At 42.3% G+C, this 15,108-nt stretch overlaps 2 protein-coding genes across 5 annotated transcripts; one reads left to right on the forward strand and one right to left on the reverse strand.

The window, feature by feature from the left end:
* Nucleotides 1–150: 150 nt before the first annotated feature.
* LOC135533482 (vasodilator-stimulated phosphoprotein-like) lies at nt 151–7,426 on the reverse strand. 4 transcript variants are annotated; one of them, XR_010454526.1, is made up of 12 exons: nt 7,130–7,426; nt 5,028–5,121; nt 3,820–3,881; nt 3,573–3,605; nt 3,355–3,405; nt 3,100–3,255; nt 2,968–3,006; nt 2,638–2,694; nt 2,516–2,554; nt 2,259–2,306; nt 1,106–1,796; nt 151–600 (listed from the first exon to the last, which is right to left on the reverse strand). XR_010454526.1 is itself a non-coding variant. In XM_064960781.1 (11 exons), the coding sequence occupies exons 1-11, from the start codon at nt 3,995–3,997 to the stop codon at nt 590–592; spliced, it is 969 nt and encodes a 322-aa protein (XP_064816853.1). In that variant the 5' UTR covers nt 3,998–4,010; the 3' UTR covers nt 161–589. The 4 variants fall into 4 exon arrangements, 1 of the variants encoding a protein (XP_064816853.1); XR_010454527.1 differs by lacking the exon at nt 5,028–5,121 and having other exon boundaries at nt 152–600; XM_064960781.1 differs by lacking the exons at nt 5,028–5,121; nt 7,130–7,426 and having other exon boundaries at nt 161–600; nt 1,106–1,144; nt 1,479–1,796; nt 3,820–4,010.
* On the forward strand, nt 6,920–14,564 carry LOC135533483 (casein kinase II subunit alpha-like). Its single transcript, XM_064960783.1, has 13 exons — nt 6,920–7,009; nt 7,775–7,871; nt 8,103–8,177; nt 9,806–9,934; nt 10,076–10,187; nt 10,313–10,414; nt 11,798–11,848; nt 11,960–12,019; nt 12,706–12,789; nt 13,045–13,155; nt 13,338–13,439; nt 13,852–13,952; nt 14,355–14,564. Exons 4-13 carry the CDS (start codon nt 9,834–9,836, stop codon nt 14,536–14,538), a joined length of 1,008 nt encoding a protein of 335 aa, XP_064816855.1. The 5' UTR covers nt 6,920–7,009; nt 7,775–7,871; nt 8,103–8,177; nt 9,806–9,833; the 3' UTR covers nt 14,539–14,564.
* Nucleotides 14,565–15,108: the final 544 nt, after the last annotated feature.

Here is a 15,108-nt window from a genome sequence, read left to right on the forward strand (position 1 = left end):
ATACAAAGTTACCAAATGTTGTTTGTATGGGCCAAGTTGACAGTTGAATGATTGGGTGAAGTTGAAATGTAGAAAATGTTTTGTGTAGAATGGTCATGTAGTCCAAGCAGTTGTGTAACACTGTAAGACATTCTGTCTTCAAACAATGTATTGTCTTTCCTTACAATTGTGAATGTGCATGTATACACAGCCTTTTATTGAATTACCTCGAATTAGTACAACAAACAATGCTTTTTGAGAAACCTTTATTTCATCAGATTGATCAGATCAGATTGGAGCCAAACATCTTATTTCCATTCACCCACAATTCAAATTGCCTACCGGCAGTAAGATCAAGATCAAGTGAAAAATTGGTGGTAAATATCCACAGATGTACTGACGTCTCTGTCATGAATATAAGTGTGAGAGGGACTCTGCGGTCTGGTAGAGTCGGTGGAGCTTGAGGGAGACGACACACGAGTGAGAGGCAGGGAGATTTACAGGCCCTGCAGGGTAGAGCTGAGCCAACTCTACCTGGAGGAAGCCTCTGGCAATGACAGGCTCCTGGCTGGAGCTCCTGGCTGGGGCTCCTGGCTGGGGCTCCTGGAGGCTATCCAATCACTAGAACACAGAGCAGACAACATGGAGAACACTCAGTATGATTTAAACATTTTGCCTGTGAGTGGTAAGATAAGTCTGAAAACAGTGGTGTGTTGTTGAATGTGTAATATGGATGTAGGTTGACCTCCGGTAGGTAACACCTCTGGTCTGTTTCTACTTAGGTCTTAGAAGCAGTGGTCTTATTTGAAACAGAAATTGTTATACAAAGTATTCACTGGGGTAATGTTTCGAATTCACCACATCAATTTAAATATTTTTGCAAAACAGGAAATATTTTCAGACCTGCTAGAGAACATTTGTGGGTTTCGCAATACGAAAAGTGATATTTTCCTCACCAAAGTGTTTCCAGCACATATTTAGGTGGATATAAATAATCTGCTGTTTCTCTGTATCTTTCCTTACCAGAACACATAACCCTACTTACCCTCTGAACAGAAGTGCTCAGGGACCTCAGGGTTTTTACTGGGATTGTTTTATTGTTCATGGTGTGTTTCCTCAAACCTACCGACTGGGTTCGTCTCAGTGCTGATGTCATCTCTGGTTTCTGTTAGGATAGAAAGCAATCATTCAGATATTTTTCAATAATATAGGTTCAGTAGTTAAAGAATTCTGCTGTGGATCTTCATTTTTGTAAACCCGTAGTTTGGAATCATGGTAGAATAGAAGCCAGATGAACCTCTACTCTACTCCATTGGGTCTACCATTGACATGCTCCATACTGTCCAAGTCCTGCTGTTCTCTGGCTGTGTCCAACACTCCATTCACTACACCCCTACAACTATCCCTACGTAGGGCCTGCTCCGGGGCTGTGCCTGTGACCTCTTGGCTTTGGATATCTCTATCTCTACTGTTTAGACTTGTATTCTCATCATTTTCACCTCCATTGACTGTAGTCCCCTGCTCTCCGGGCACACAGACAGTAACCTGACACCCCACCATCACATCCTCTTCACTGTTGAGATCAATGAGCACTCTGCTGGTTCTCTCTCTCCCCACTGTGGGGTCCCTCTGAGCCGCTCTATCCAGCACCTCGCTCCCATTGGTTGGATCCTGCCTGGTGGTTGTCTGCCTGGTGGTTGTCTGCATGCTGTCAACATGGTCTGGGTTTATGGTTCTCCTTCCTGGAGGTTGTTTGTATTTTCTCACATCACTTGGAGGAGAACTGTCAGTCTCGTCGCTGCTACTGTCGTCTGTCACTGTATTGGGGATGAAGAGTCGGTTAGAACTGTCAACTGATTCCATTTTAAATTTACTCTTTGTACAAAAATCTATGGATATGAATAAGTGCTATTGGTTTAATATGTTTTTATTCTAAGTATGTCAATTCTATGTTTGTTTAAATACACTGTTCATCGAGTAGATTATGACATATCTTGAATCTCAGTAGAGGGTTTGGCGGCTGCTACAACCACGACCACATGATTTTTTCCGTCTCTGTTGCTGTCCTACAACAAGACAAGCTCTGTTGATGTCATGTTCAGTCTCTTACATAGTGTTAGTTACATGTCCATGGGATGTAATTATAAGAGGCTGGAATTCTGACCAGCAGAATTAGAATCCTGTGGTACCTTCTGCATTTCTGTTTGAGGTGAAAAACAGTGACTCTACATCAATTATCTAGCTACCATTTCTTTACATTGATGTAAAACATGACGTACCAGTTTGTGTAATCTTTGTATTAGATCCCAGAGAGTCATCATAATCCTCTGAAGAAAGAAAGAGAGAGAGAAAGAGAGAAAGAACGAAAGAAAGAGAGAAAGAAAGAAAGAAAGAAAGAAAGAAAGAAAGAAAGAGAGAAAGAGAGAGAGACAGAATCAGAATTGGTGTGGCCGTAACAGTTTATGAAATCAATATTACCAGATTCATTTTCCCCTACGGATATTTCAGTGGCAGATTATTTTGATATTTAATATACCTCTGCTTTCTGCTGAGTTACTTTCAGATCGTTCTGCATCTGTGGGACATTGAATAAAACAACTCTGAAAATGATATTGAAACTTCCTATATAGCATTATTTTCAAAACATATTCCACACACCTGTAAGATCATCGGAGTTGCATTTCTCTTTGAATCTGTCATCTGAGCCTACAACATCTGATACATGATCAGATAATGATCAATAACACAAAAAACACATGATCAACCACATATCAATAACACTAACTACTGACTATTGATAACTTCCCAGCTCAACCTTCCCCACTAACCTGTTAAACAAGCAGAGTTTGCAGTCTGCGTAACATTTGACATTTCTGGAAGACTAATGATTGCGGAGTAATGACACACGTAATGTAACATTGATTTCATTATATTTCACAACAAAGTTTCACCGTTTGATTATAAACTAAACGTAATAAAAAAAACTACCTGCAGAGTTCTCTGTTGGTCTTAAAGGACTTGGTCTTGCTGTTGAACACGGTAATAAATTAGGTCAACATGGCAATAACAGATGCTAGTTAGAAACATTTCCCTCAAACATCAAAATCTACTTTCACTAACCTGGGGTTGGAGCTGGTTTACCAGAGGGGTTTTGGGGACCTGGGGTTGGAGCTGGTTTACCAGAGGGGTTTTGGGGACCTAGGGTTGGAGCTGGTTTACCAGAGGGGTTTTGGGGACCTGGGGTTGGAGCTGGTTTACCAGAGGGGTTTTGGGGACCTGGGGAGAGTAGAAAAGAAAGACGGCAGATTGAGTTAACGATTTTAAAAGTAACAAAATGAGGATAGATAAATAAATAGATAAGTGTGATGAACAGACCTTTGATTTTTCCTGAGGTGCTTTGAGTAGCGGGAGCAACATCAAGTGCACCTGTAACAACATCCGAGAATGAGCTACCTAACCAACAGCTTATTAGAATCTCACCACCTCTGATCATGTTTTGAAAATGTGATTTCTCCATCAAGACTAACAACTGTTTGGGTCTCATCAACACAAGACAATAAACAGGTGCATTAGCATGTAGCCAACCATCTCACCATTCAAAAAGCTTAACACATCGTCACTTCTGTCTGAAAAGGAAGCAGGACTATTATTAACTGATTGAATCTCCAGAACCTCAGTAATATCATGTCATATTACTGGATCAGACCTTTTCACCACAGCAATAAAAGCAAGTTGTTTTTGGCCAGTGTATGACATGCTGAACAATTCACTGGAAAAGCTCAATGGAGCAAATCGATATAGGCTGATATATGATCCTTGTTTAGGGTAAATGAAGCTTACCTTTCATTGGTACCATGAACACAACAGCCACTAGCATCAGAACTGACAGAGAACACAAGGAGCTACGAGAAAAATAAAGAGCATTGGCCTTTTCAGTTGAACAGTTGACTAGGTATCCCCCCATTCCCTTGCCTTTTATAAAGAAGATAGTTGTCCAGTTGACTAGGTATCCCCCCATTCCCTTCCCTTTTATAAAGATAGTTGTCCAATTGACTAGGTATCCCCCCCATTCCCTTCCCTTTTATAAAGAAGATAGTTGTCCAGTTGACTAGGTATCCCCCCATTCACTTCACTTTTATAAAGAAGATAGTTGTCCAGTTGACTAGGTATCCCCCCATTCCCTTCCCTTTTATAAAGAAGATAGTTGTCCAGTTGACTAGGTATCCCCCCATTCCCTTCCCTTTTATAAAGAAGATAGTTGTCCAGTTGACTAGGTATCCCCCCATTCCCTTCCCTTTTATAAAGAAGATAGTTGTCCAGTTGACTAGGTATCCCCCATTCCCTTCCCTTTTATAAAGAAGATAGTTGTCCAGTTGACTAGGTATCCCCCCCATTCCCTTCCCTTTTATAAAGAAGATAGTTGTCCAGTTGACTAGGTATCCCCCATTCCCTTCCCTTTTATAAAGAAGATAGTTGTCCAGTTGAATAGGTATCCCCCATTCCCTTCCCTTTTATAAAGAAGATAGTTGTCCAGTTGACTAGGTATCCCCCATTCCCTTCCCTTTTATAAAGAAGATAGTTGTCCAGTTGACTAGGTATCCCCCCATTCCCTTCCCTTTTATAAAGAAGATAGTTGTCCAGTTGACTAGGTATCCCCCCATTCCCTTCCCTTTTATAAAGAAGATAGTTGTCCAGTTGACTAGGTATCCCCCATTCCCTTCCCTTTTATAAAGAAGATAGTTGTCCAGTTGACTAGGTATCCCCCCATTCCCTTCCCTTTTATAAAGAAGATAGTTGTCCAGTTGACTAGGTATCCCCCCATTCCCTTCCCTTTTATAAAGAAGATAGTTGTCCAGTTGACTAGGTATACCACCATTCCCTTCCCTTTTATAAAGAGGATAGTTGAACAGTGTTAAATCTAATGCTTTGTAAGACTAAGTCAAGACAAGGCACAACATTTCAATTAAATGTTACATGACCTAAATGTTACATTGTTATAAAGAATATATCAATCAAAGAGGCCATGATGCAATAAAAAAGTGACTTACAGCTCCATGGTGGGTGGAAGTCATCACACGAGTCCTCTATCTCTTTGTTAAAAGACCCATCAGAGGTTTTATACCTGTCCTTATAGCTGATTGGCTGGAACCACAGAGACAATAGACACAGACCCACTTCTATGAGATAGAATGGGGGCTGTGTCAGGTGTCTCTGCAGGAAACAGTGCATGACCGTGGGAATGTTTTAAGATTGAATGAATCCGATGAGCATTTAAACAAAAAGGTTTACAGTTTACAAATGACTAATTATAATATCAGTCGACAAACAACTGACCGACTTAGAAGACAAATACTCCCAAGATGTGACTGTTCATTCAAGCGGTGTACAAAACAAAGACCTTCTCTTTCTAGACTATGTTGATTATAGGTGACTGGTTCCTGTGGTCAGTGATGCAAGCAATACATGCCTCTGGCATTTCCTTCTCATTGTTACAGCAATTTAGAAGAGGGTAGGCCTACACAATGAGTGGATTAATTGATACCTCACTCTGAAAGTGTAGCATAAGCATATAAATTCTTCTTTGGTCGTTCAGAACAGCACTGTTTAATTGAACATTGCAAAACCCTCTGATATTGCCGACTACTTTAATGACTTTTTCCTTGGCAAGATTAGCAAACATAGGCATGACATGCCAATAACAAACTCTAAATCTTAATTTTCATGCATAACTGAATCTGAATTATGTAAAGTGAGTGTGGAAGAGGTGAAAATATATTGCTGTCTATCAATAATGACAAACCGTCTGGTACTGGCAACTTGTATGGTAGCAGACTATTGCCACTCCTATCTATCTCAGCCTACAGGACAGTGTGTGTCTCAGGGCTGGAGGGAAGTAAAAGTACTTCTGAAACCCAAGAATAGCAAAGCACCTTTTACTGGTTCAAACAGCCGACTAATCAGCCTGCTACCAACCCTTAGTCAACAACAGACGTTGAGGTAGGCTTTCTCTGCTTCGTGGGTGTAGTAGGGTGTGGCTTGAAACAATGAGTGACGAAAGGGCAGTGGAGCGTTCCCCAACCCACAACCCAATCCCTCCCCGTTTTTCAATTGGCTAGAACAGCACAGCACTGTTTCCGTTGTGCGTTGTCCCTTTCTGGAACATCATTGGTCGTGTCCCAGTGAGAACAGATTAATATTGTGGAAAATAACTACGGAGGAAGTACGACCATAGTCAATCAACAATATAATAATAACTTTAGTGAGAATATTTACCTTTAATTTATAATCTATGCGATTAGATAGGTTCAGAATGTATGTGAAACAGCAGAAATATATGGCACATGTAAATCATGAGGGTGGTTAACGGAGAGGTGGGTTGGACTGAAAGTAGCTGAGTGCTGGGGTTATGTTCTATAATAGTCATGACTATAATTTTTTTAAATGAATAAGTACTATCTATCTAGATGTAATGTATACTAAGAATTTGTTCTTAACTGACTTGCCTGGTTAAATAAAGGTAAAATGTAAAAAAAATATCAAAATATCGAATTACTTTGTGTTTGCTGTGTAACTACTGTACAAAATGTGTGTGTGTGATTTACATGTAACAACAAAAGAAAAAGCTGTAAAAACGAAGTTTGTTTTTGTCCTTCGAAGTGGGACAATGTATAATGTATATGTAATGTATTTTTTGCCCCCCCCCCCCCCAAAAAAAAAGAAAGAAATGAAAAGTACGATGTGGATATGGACTCGCATACACTACCCATCTAATGTCGAAACTTCTGGCATGTGGCGCACAGGGAAAAAAAGATATATATAATATGTATAATATAATTAGGGTTGAATTTTGACACAGAGGTTCTCACATTTGACCACGAGGTGTCAGTAAGGGTTTTCAGAGAAGTATAGCCTCGTGTTTTCTCTCTCCCATTTTCCACACAAAGAAACCACAGCGCCCCTCACAGGAATGGAGGTGCACATTGCCGCTAAACCAAGCATCGCCATATTGATGTTCCAACAACGTCGAGAGGTAATACACGTTAGCTTATTTACCTACGTGAGATGGCCATTGTTTTGAGTCAACTTTGCATGTTATTGCATATAAGACAAATACTCTTAAAGCATACATAAGTATGTTTAGCTTTCCTACCATTAGTTATCAAGGTAGCCCACAGAATGTTAGCTAAGGCGTTGTCAGCCAGTTGCCTCCCTCATGCACTCCGTTGTCACTTTTTTTGCTTCTGAAAACAAATCAGATTTTCTGGCTTGTGGTAGCTAGCAATCTTCAACGTATGTAAGTCAGCTAATACTATTTACTGATTTACTAACATTTATAGATGAATACCTGCCCAGCAATTCATGTTTCGTGAATATAACTATAGATAACATTTGCTTGTTAGTTAGCTAGCTAACCTAGTATTCCCATCCGGCTTTTGGTGCGGTGCAGTTCATCATGGAAGCAGCTAGCGCGAGCTCGTTGGCTACATGTGCAGGCCATGGCTCGTGCGTGTGTGACTGTCTCGAGGGAGTTTCACCACAGATTATTAAACCGTGTGGGTCCCAGCCGGACACTGGTTATCATAATGAAACTGCTTTGTGCACCACAGATGTTTCTGATCGGTTTCATCATACAGTGAATGATTTTCAGCATTGTTGACACTTGACAGACCGGTAAACAATACCATAGAAATAAAGCTCGTAAGCAGTGACAGGTTTTTGAGTTAAGTCAGAGGTTGAGTCGAGACTCTTTGGCCAAGTATTGTACTAAATCAATCACATGTATGTCTTTCAACAGGGCATATGACAGTGGGAATCCTAGTGATGACTCTACTGAGCCCGGTGCCCCCTGATTAGACTGGTTGGATGTCCTCCTTAACAACTACAACAATCAGGTTTGTTGATTTTTAGCAAACTATTATCTTACATTTTTTTGACCAGTATATCAGAGATTTCCAAAACACAGAATGAGCTTAGTCCTGTACTTAATTCATTTCCATGTAGAAGGCTTTTTAGTCTAAGACGGTCTTAAATTGTGTCTGGGAAACCTGACAATATCATGATGGCTACCTGACTCAAATATGTAGCTAGCCAGCTAACATCTTGTTGTGTGTTTTATCCTGCAGCCTCTACCAAACCAACGTAGCATCAGCTCTGCAGCGACCCCACCTGTCACCTGCAGCTTGGAGGAAACCTCCAAGGTACCATTCACACAGTGATCAATCACACTGTCTTATAGGCCTACTGTGCCAAGTCAAGCGAGACAGCAGTAAAATACCTGATGCCAACAGTATGCCAAACAGAATGATTCATTAGTCTACATTACTTTCAATCAGTCACGTAATTCTCCATCTATGGTTATAGATATTTCTTATATATGGATCTTCCTTGATATCGATTAGATAGGTTCAGAATTTATTAGAAACAGCTCAGTTGACAAATGGCACATGGAAATCATCAGAGGGTGGTTTACGGAGATAGGTGGGATGGAATGAGAGTAGCTGAGGGGTGGGGTTGGGGAGATAGGTGGGATGGACTGAGAGGAGCTGAGGGGTGGGGTTGGGGAGATGGGTGGGGTGGACTGAGAGGAGCTGAGGGGTGGGGTTGGGGAGATGGGTGGGGTGGACTGAGAGGAGCTGAGGGGTGGGGTTGGGGAGATGGGTGGGGTGGACTGAGAGGAGCTGAGGGGTGGGGTTGGGGAGATAGGTGGGGTGGACTGAGAGTAGCTGAGGGGTGGGGTTGGGGAGATGGGTGGGGTGGACTGAGAGTAGCTGAGGGGTGGGGTTGGGGAGATGGGTGGGGTGGACTGAGAGGAGCTGAGGGGTGGGGTTGGGGAGATGGGTGGGGTGGACTGAGAGGAGCTGAGGGGTGGGGTTGGGGAGATAGGTGGGATGGACTGAGAGGAGCTGAGGGGTGGGGTTGGGGAGATGGGTGGGGTGGACTGAGAGGAGCTGAGGGGTGGGGTTGGGGAGATGGGTGGGGTGGACTGAGAGGAGCTGAGGGGTGGGGTTGGGGAGATGGGTGGGGTGGACTGAGAGGAGCTGAGGGGTGGGGTTGGGGAGATGGGTAGGGTGGACTGAGAGGAGCTGAGGGGTGGGGTTGGGGAGATAGGTGGGATGGACTGAGAGGAGCTGAGGGGTGGGGTTGGGGAGATAGGTGGGGTGGGGTGGACTGAGAGGAGCTGAGGGGTGGGGTTGGGGAGATGGGTGGGGTGGACTGAGAGGAGCTGAGGGGTGGGGTTGGGGAGATGGGTGGGGTGGACTGAGAGGAGCTGAGGGGTGGGGAGATGGGTGGGGTGGACTGAGAGGAGCTGAGGGGTGGGGTTGGGGAGATGGGTGGGGTGGACTGAGAGGAGCTGAGGGGTGGGGTTGGGGAGATGGGTGGGGTGGACTGAGAGGAGCTGAGGGTTGGGGAGATGGGTGGGGTGGACTGAGAGGAGCTGTGGGGTTGGGGAGATGGGTGGGGTGGACTGAGAGGAGCTGAGGGGTGGGGTTGGGGAGATAGGTGGGGTGGACTGAGAGGAGCTGAGGGGTGGGGTTAAAAGCTCATGTTTTATAATAGTTATGACTAAAACACAATTTATAATGTATAATTACTATCTATCTAGATGTAAAGTATATCAAATTATTGTTTTTTTTTGCTATGTAACTACTGTAAAAAAAAGTGAATGATTTTCATGTAACAACAAAAGAAAAAGCTGTAAAAACAAAGTTTGTTTTTGTCCTTCGGGGGGCAAAAAATGACATTGCGAAGTGCGATGTTGACTCACATACACCACCCCTATCATGTTTGTTTTTATTCTAATAGGTGTCTGTTTTCTATGTCCCAGGTGATCCAGAGAACATCCTGTGTATAGTATGTCCGGCTCTGTCCCAAGCCGCTCTCGAGTTTACCCTGATGTAAACACACAGAGGCCTCGGGAGTACTGGGACTACGAGTCCCATGTGGTGGAATGGGGGTACATACTGCGTGTGTGGTTCAAAGCTGAACACATTGTTTTCTGTTGCATGTTCTGATATGTGTGTTAGATTCTAGTTGGTGTTACCTAGCTGAAATTGTCACGCCATCACATTGCTTGCCAATTCTCTTAATTATGTAGGAACCAAGATGACTACCAGCTGGTGCGCAAACTAGGACGAGGCAAATACAGTGAGGTGTTTGAAGCCATAAATATCACCAACAATGAGAAGGTTGTTGTCAAAATACTCAAGGTTGGTACCATATTCATTTTAATTGATTTTAGTGTTGGCATTTATCCCCTGACTCAAATTTCGCTCCTCACCAAAGAGACATACTGTATGAAGTCCTGATGGTATTTTGTTATGCTTGTCGATAGCCAGTCAAAAAGAAGAAAATCAAGAGAGAAATCAAGATTCTAGAAAACTTGCGAGGCGGTCCCAACATCATCTCACTTTTAGATATCGTCAAGGATCCTGTGGTGAGTGGAGCTCATGATCCTAATTATTATACGTCTGTCCTAGTAAAGTGTAAATCATAACACAACCACATGCTTGTTTTTTGTGTGCCTTTTTTTTTTACAATGGCTGTTGTCCAATCACTAAGCAGAAACAATGTGGTTCATATTCAGCTGCCTCCATCCAGAGTTTCTCCTAGGATTTGTTTCAGCAGCTGTGGCAAAGTTAGCGGTGCGTGGCCAATGGCGCCGGTTTAGAGGCCCTCTTAGCCACAGAGACAAAATGTTGCTGTTTTAAATGGGGATGCATGAGATATCAGTGAATATATCGGAATCGGACAATATTAGCTAAAAATGCCAACGCTGGTATCGGCCCGATGTCTAGATTAAAGCAGATGTTAAAAACCGGTGTGCAAAGCTGACGTGCATACCTATATAACGTAGGTACATGACGTAATGACGCCGCGTAAAATGTTGCGCTACACGTGCAACACAGCATTCCTAACCTAGCCCACAATGTGTGCTGTGTGGATCGAGCAGTCAACAAGTCAAGCGGTCATATGAAAGAGTAAGAAAATTTCAGCGAGACAACTCAAACGCAAAATCCATTAAAGCCAAAATAATGGAATGAATTGCCCTTGACAATCCAACTGTTCTCTGTCGTGGGTGATATTGGCTTTCGGCGACTGGTCGAGCACCGGTACACACTACCAATTGCTCTATTTTTCAGATGTTGCCCTACCGGAGCAGCCAGCTAGGTCATTATTATTTGACGGTAAATTATTATTTGACGTGCAGTCATATTCAGGTCCTGATTGGTCAACAAGCTTATTTGACACGCAAAGACAAACAAGGGGTTCCGAAGAAATCCTGCTTGAGAATGAAACGAATGAACAACACTGCGTCCATGTGTGTGTGTTAACTATTTAACTGTACTAGAATGCTTAAAAGGCCGCTAAAATTTTAAATATCGGTTTTCGGTATTGTTTGTTTTTGACGGGGAAAATATCGGATATCGGCCAAAAATGTCATATCGGTGCATCACTAGTTTTAAAGCTAATTTCCTGTAATTCTCCACATTTTGCCATGGCTTATGCCTTGTTCTTCTGCTATCTGAGAGACTCAAACATTATAATAAAATCAATGCCATGTCATTTTTATTTTATTTTTTTATTCTCCCTGACTGGCTAGTTTTTATTTTGGTGGTTGTTAGTTGTCAAAGATCATCTTAATTTAAAATATATCACTTTTCTACTTTATACCTGGTTTTAATCATTTGAGTTTACATTGAAAACGTTTTACCATCCCGATTCTTCTTTTTTTTTCAAATGTATTTTTTGTGTGTTCTGGTTGAGTGAATGATTGTAGTTATTGAAGTTCCTCATGCCTTTTCTTATGTCTTCTCAGTCTCGAACTCCCGCGCTGGTTTTTGAGCATGTCAACAACACTGATTTCAAGGTGAGGAGAGAGACCATGTTCATCTGTCTGTACAGAATTCTAATAAACCTTACATTCTGAACCAATGTCCAGCCATCTCATTTTGATAGATTTTTTTTCTCTGTATTTCAGCAACTGTATCAAACTTTATCAGACTTCGACATACGGTTCTACATGTTTGAAATCTTGAAGGTAAGGGATGGTTTCAAAGACAAATTAACACCTCACTGCACAACGTCTCTCCCCCATATGACCTACTTGTTGTGTGTATGTACTGACATGTGACCTACTGGTTGTGTGTATGTACTGACATGTGACCTACTTGTTGTGTGTATGTACTGACATGTGACCTACTGGTTGTGTGTATGTACTGACATGTGACCTACTTGTTGTGTGTATGTACTGACATGTGACCTACTTGTTGTGTGTATGTACTGACATGTGACCTACTGGTGTGTATGTACTGACATGTGACCTACTGGTGTGTATGTACTGACATGTGACCTACTTGTTGTGTGTATGTACTGACATGTGACCTACTGGTTGTGTGTATGTACTGACATGTGACCTACTGGTTGTGTGTATGTACTGACATGTGACCTACTGGTTGTGTGTATGTACTGACATGTGACCTACTGGTTGTGTGTATGTACTGACGTGTATGTGTAACTGATAGATGCACACACACTACATGTTAATGTTTTTAAATCTATGTATTTTGTCTGTAATGTCTGTTATGTCGGACCCCAGTAAGACTGTCTCCATTGACGTCGACTAATGGGGATCCTAATAAATCAAATCAAATCTTAGATCCTAATGATACATCTCGCATTGAGACTACTGTTAGCTTAAACCATGACCTAATTGTTTCTTCTCAGGCCCTTGACTACTGTCACAGTATGGGGATCATGCACAGAGATGTCAAGCCACACAATGTGATGATTGATCATGAACACAGAAAGGTATGGATTCAGTCTCCTCCTTTCATTCATTCTGTTACTATAGCTTGGATCACTACCATAATTAACCAGCCCACTTTGTTAGACGTTTTTGTTTCCTTGTTGTTGCTTATTGTAAAGTGTCTTTGGGTTTTTAGAAAAGCTCTATATAAGACCTGTGTATTAATATTGTTATTGTCATAGAACTAGAACTCAGAATTAGGAATTAGAACTTATTAACTAAAAAAAACACAAGCAATAATGACTATTCTCTTGTAGCTCCGCCTGATCGACTGGGGCTTGGCAGAGTTCTACCACCCTAACCAGGAGTACAATGTGAGAGTGGCCTCGCGCTACTTCAAAGGACCTGAGCTGCTGGTAGACTACCAGGTGAGACCACTCAATACAGTCTGACAAGACTAGTTATAAACATGAAACTAACTAGTCTCGTTGGCCACACATCTATAGTAGCATGTTGTTAATGTAGTTCTAATAATGTAGGTCTAAGTTGGTACAGTAATGTAGTCATTGTTGTTTTAAGCAGAGTGTGCACCCCCCTCTCTTTATTTCAGATGTATGACTACAGTTTAGACATGTGGAGTTTGGGCTGTATGTTGGCCAGCATGATCTTCAGGAAGGAGCCTTTCTTCCATGGACACGACAACTACGACCAGGTAGAACTGTCTCTCATGGTGCTGATCACATTGTCTGGATATTGAATCCTGATGCAACAGTCTCTACTACAACAGCACTGATTTGAGCTATCAAGTTGATGTCTTGTTGCTCTCCGAGTTGACTGCCAGTTGAATTGCAACTTTCTGTAGGATTACAAGTAAGTATTTTGGTTGAGTGTTTTGGTTTGTCTACAATCAGGTGAGATGAATTGAGTCTCTGTGCTGATGAACAACCCTCAAACAATGTGTTGATCATGATGAGACGACAGGCTTTACAACAAGGCTGATGGTTGATATTTAGTGCATATACTTCTAGCCCTCTTACTTGACTGCCAGTTGAATTCCAGATTTAGGCCTTAGGCTTTTGTTTTCGTTTGTCTTCCCTCTAAAATGTTCTGTTTCTGTTTTACAGCTCGTACGGATTGCTAAAGTCCTCGGCACAGAGGACTTGTATGACTACATCGACAAGTACAACATTGAACTAGACCCACGGTTTAATGACATTCTGGGCAGGTAAGAATATCCAACATTTCATCGTCAGATTACTTCAACAGAACTGGGCTTCAGAATGTATTACTAAATGGTCCAAATACTCAATGTGAATGTCAATGTATACCTGACCCCTGCCTTGAGTAATTCAGGTTGATAATGCCCAATATATTGACCCATTTTAATAGAAAGAGTTGAACGGCAAAAGCCCCTCAGACATGACAATTTAACAGAGTACTCATGGGTACAGTCCATTTGGCCACCAGTCTCTTTCCATCTATTCATATGACTTGTTCATTTTGTTTTTGTCTCCTTTTCCCCCAAACATCTTTGTAAAGTGCATTGAGAGAACTTTGTGAACTTCACTCTGAATGAATGTTGACTTGATTTTATGCATTGGCCTCTCTCTCCTGGTCCATTCTCCAGACACTCCCGTAAGAGGTGGGAGAGGTTTGTGCACAGTGAGAACCAGCACCTGGTGAGCACCGAGGCTCTGGACTTCCTGGACAAGCTGCTGCGTTACGACCACAACGCTCGCCTCACGGCCCGGGAGGCCATGGAACACCCATACTTCTGTGAGTTTCCCCTCCGCCTCCACTCAGACTTCTAGACATAGGCCTGCTGCATAAGACACCTAACTGAATGTTTAAGTGCTAGAACCCTCGCTTGATCTTAAGATTATGGTGCTAAATTATACCTCAATACAATACACTTTTCTCTTTTAAGTACTTGCTAAAAGAAGAAGGTTCATATTCAGTGGATTCTCTTGCAGCCATTGAACACATTGAAGCGAAGGCTTTTGAACAGATATTTACAGTTTCTTCACAGGAGTTCATGTGACTACAGTTTACATTTGACATTTTAGCCCTTTAGCCGATGCTCTAATCCACAGCCACTTACAATTAGTGCATTCATCTTAAGATGTATTGTCGTCTCACCGAGCTATCACAATCATATCAAGTACACTTTCCCTCGAAGTGTGGGTGGGAGGGCCAATAGACCAGAGGTGGTGGAACGGAGGGCTCGGGTTGGGATGTAGGGTTTTCAAATAAGCCTGATGGTAGGGAAGGACAGTTCCTCTTGCTGCTGCGTAGTCAAGCATCAGGGTCTTGGAGATGATGCCAGCTTCGACTGGAAGCAAGTGGCGTGTGCGGAGGAACCAGGTGACATGGGAGAACTA

This window comes from Oncorhynchus masou, unplaced genomic scaffold (genome assembly GCF_036934945.1).
Source record: "Oncorhynchus masou masou isolate Uvic2021 unplaced genomic scaffold, UVic_Omas_1.1 unplaced_scaffold_2401, whole genome shotgun sequence".
Classification (NCBI taxonomy): Eukaryota; Metazoa; Chordata; class Actinopteri; order Salmoniformes; family Salmonidae; genus Oncorhynchus; species Oncorhynchus masou.

What these genes read in the sequence shown, in the direction of transcription:
- LOC135533483 (XM_064960783.1), top strand. Translation starts at nt 9,834, where the DNA reads ATGTCCGGCTCTGTCCCAAGCCGCTCTCGAGTTTACCCTGATGTAAAC. An exon ending in TCCCATGTGGTGGAATGGGG is followed by an intron (nt 9,935 to 10,075) that starts GTACATACTGCG and finishes TTAATTATGTAG; the next exon opens with GAACCAAGATGACTACCAGC. An exon ending in ATATCGTCAAGGATCCTGTG is followed by an intron (nt 10,415 to 11,797) that starts GTGAGTGGAGCT and finishes ATGTCTTCTCAG; the next exon opens with TCTCGAACTCCCGCGCTGGT.
- LOC135533482 (XM_064960781.1), bottom strand. Translation starts at nt 3,997, where the DNA reads ATGGGGGGATACCTAGTCAACTGGACAACTATCTTCTTTATAAAAGGC. An exon ending in TGTGTTAAGCTTTTTGAATG is followed by an intron (nt 3,406 to 3,572) that starts GTGAGATGGTTG and finishes ATGTTGTTACAG; the next exon opens with GTGCACTTGATGTTGCTCCC. An exon ending in ACCAACAGAGAACTCTGCAG is followed by an intron (nt 2,695 to 2,967) that starts GTAGTTTTTTTT and finishes ATCATGTATCAG; the next exon opens with ATGTTGTAGGCTCAGATGAC.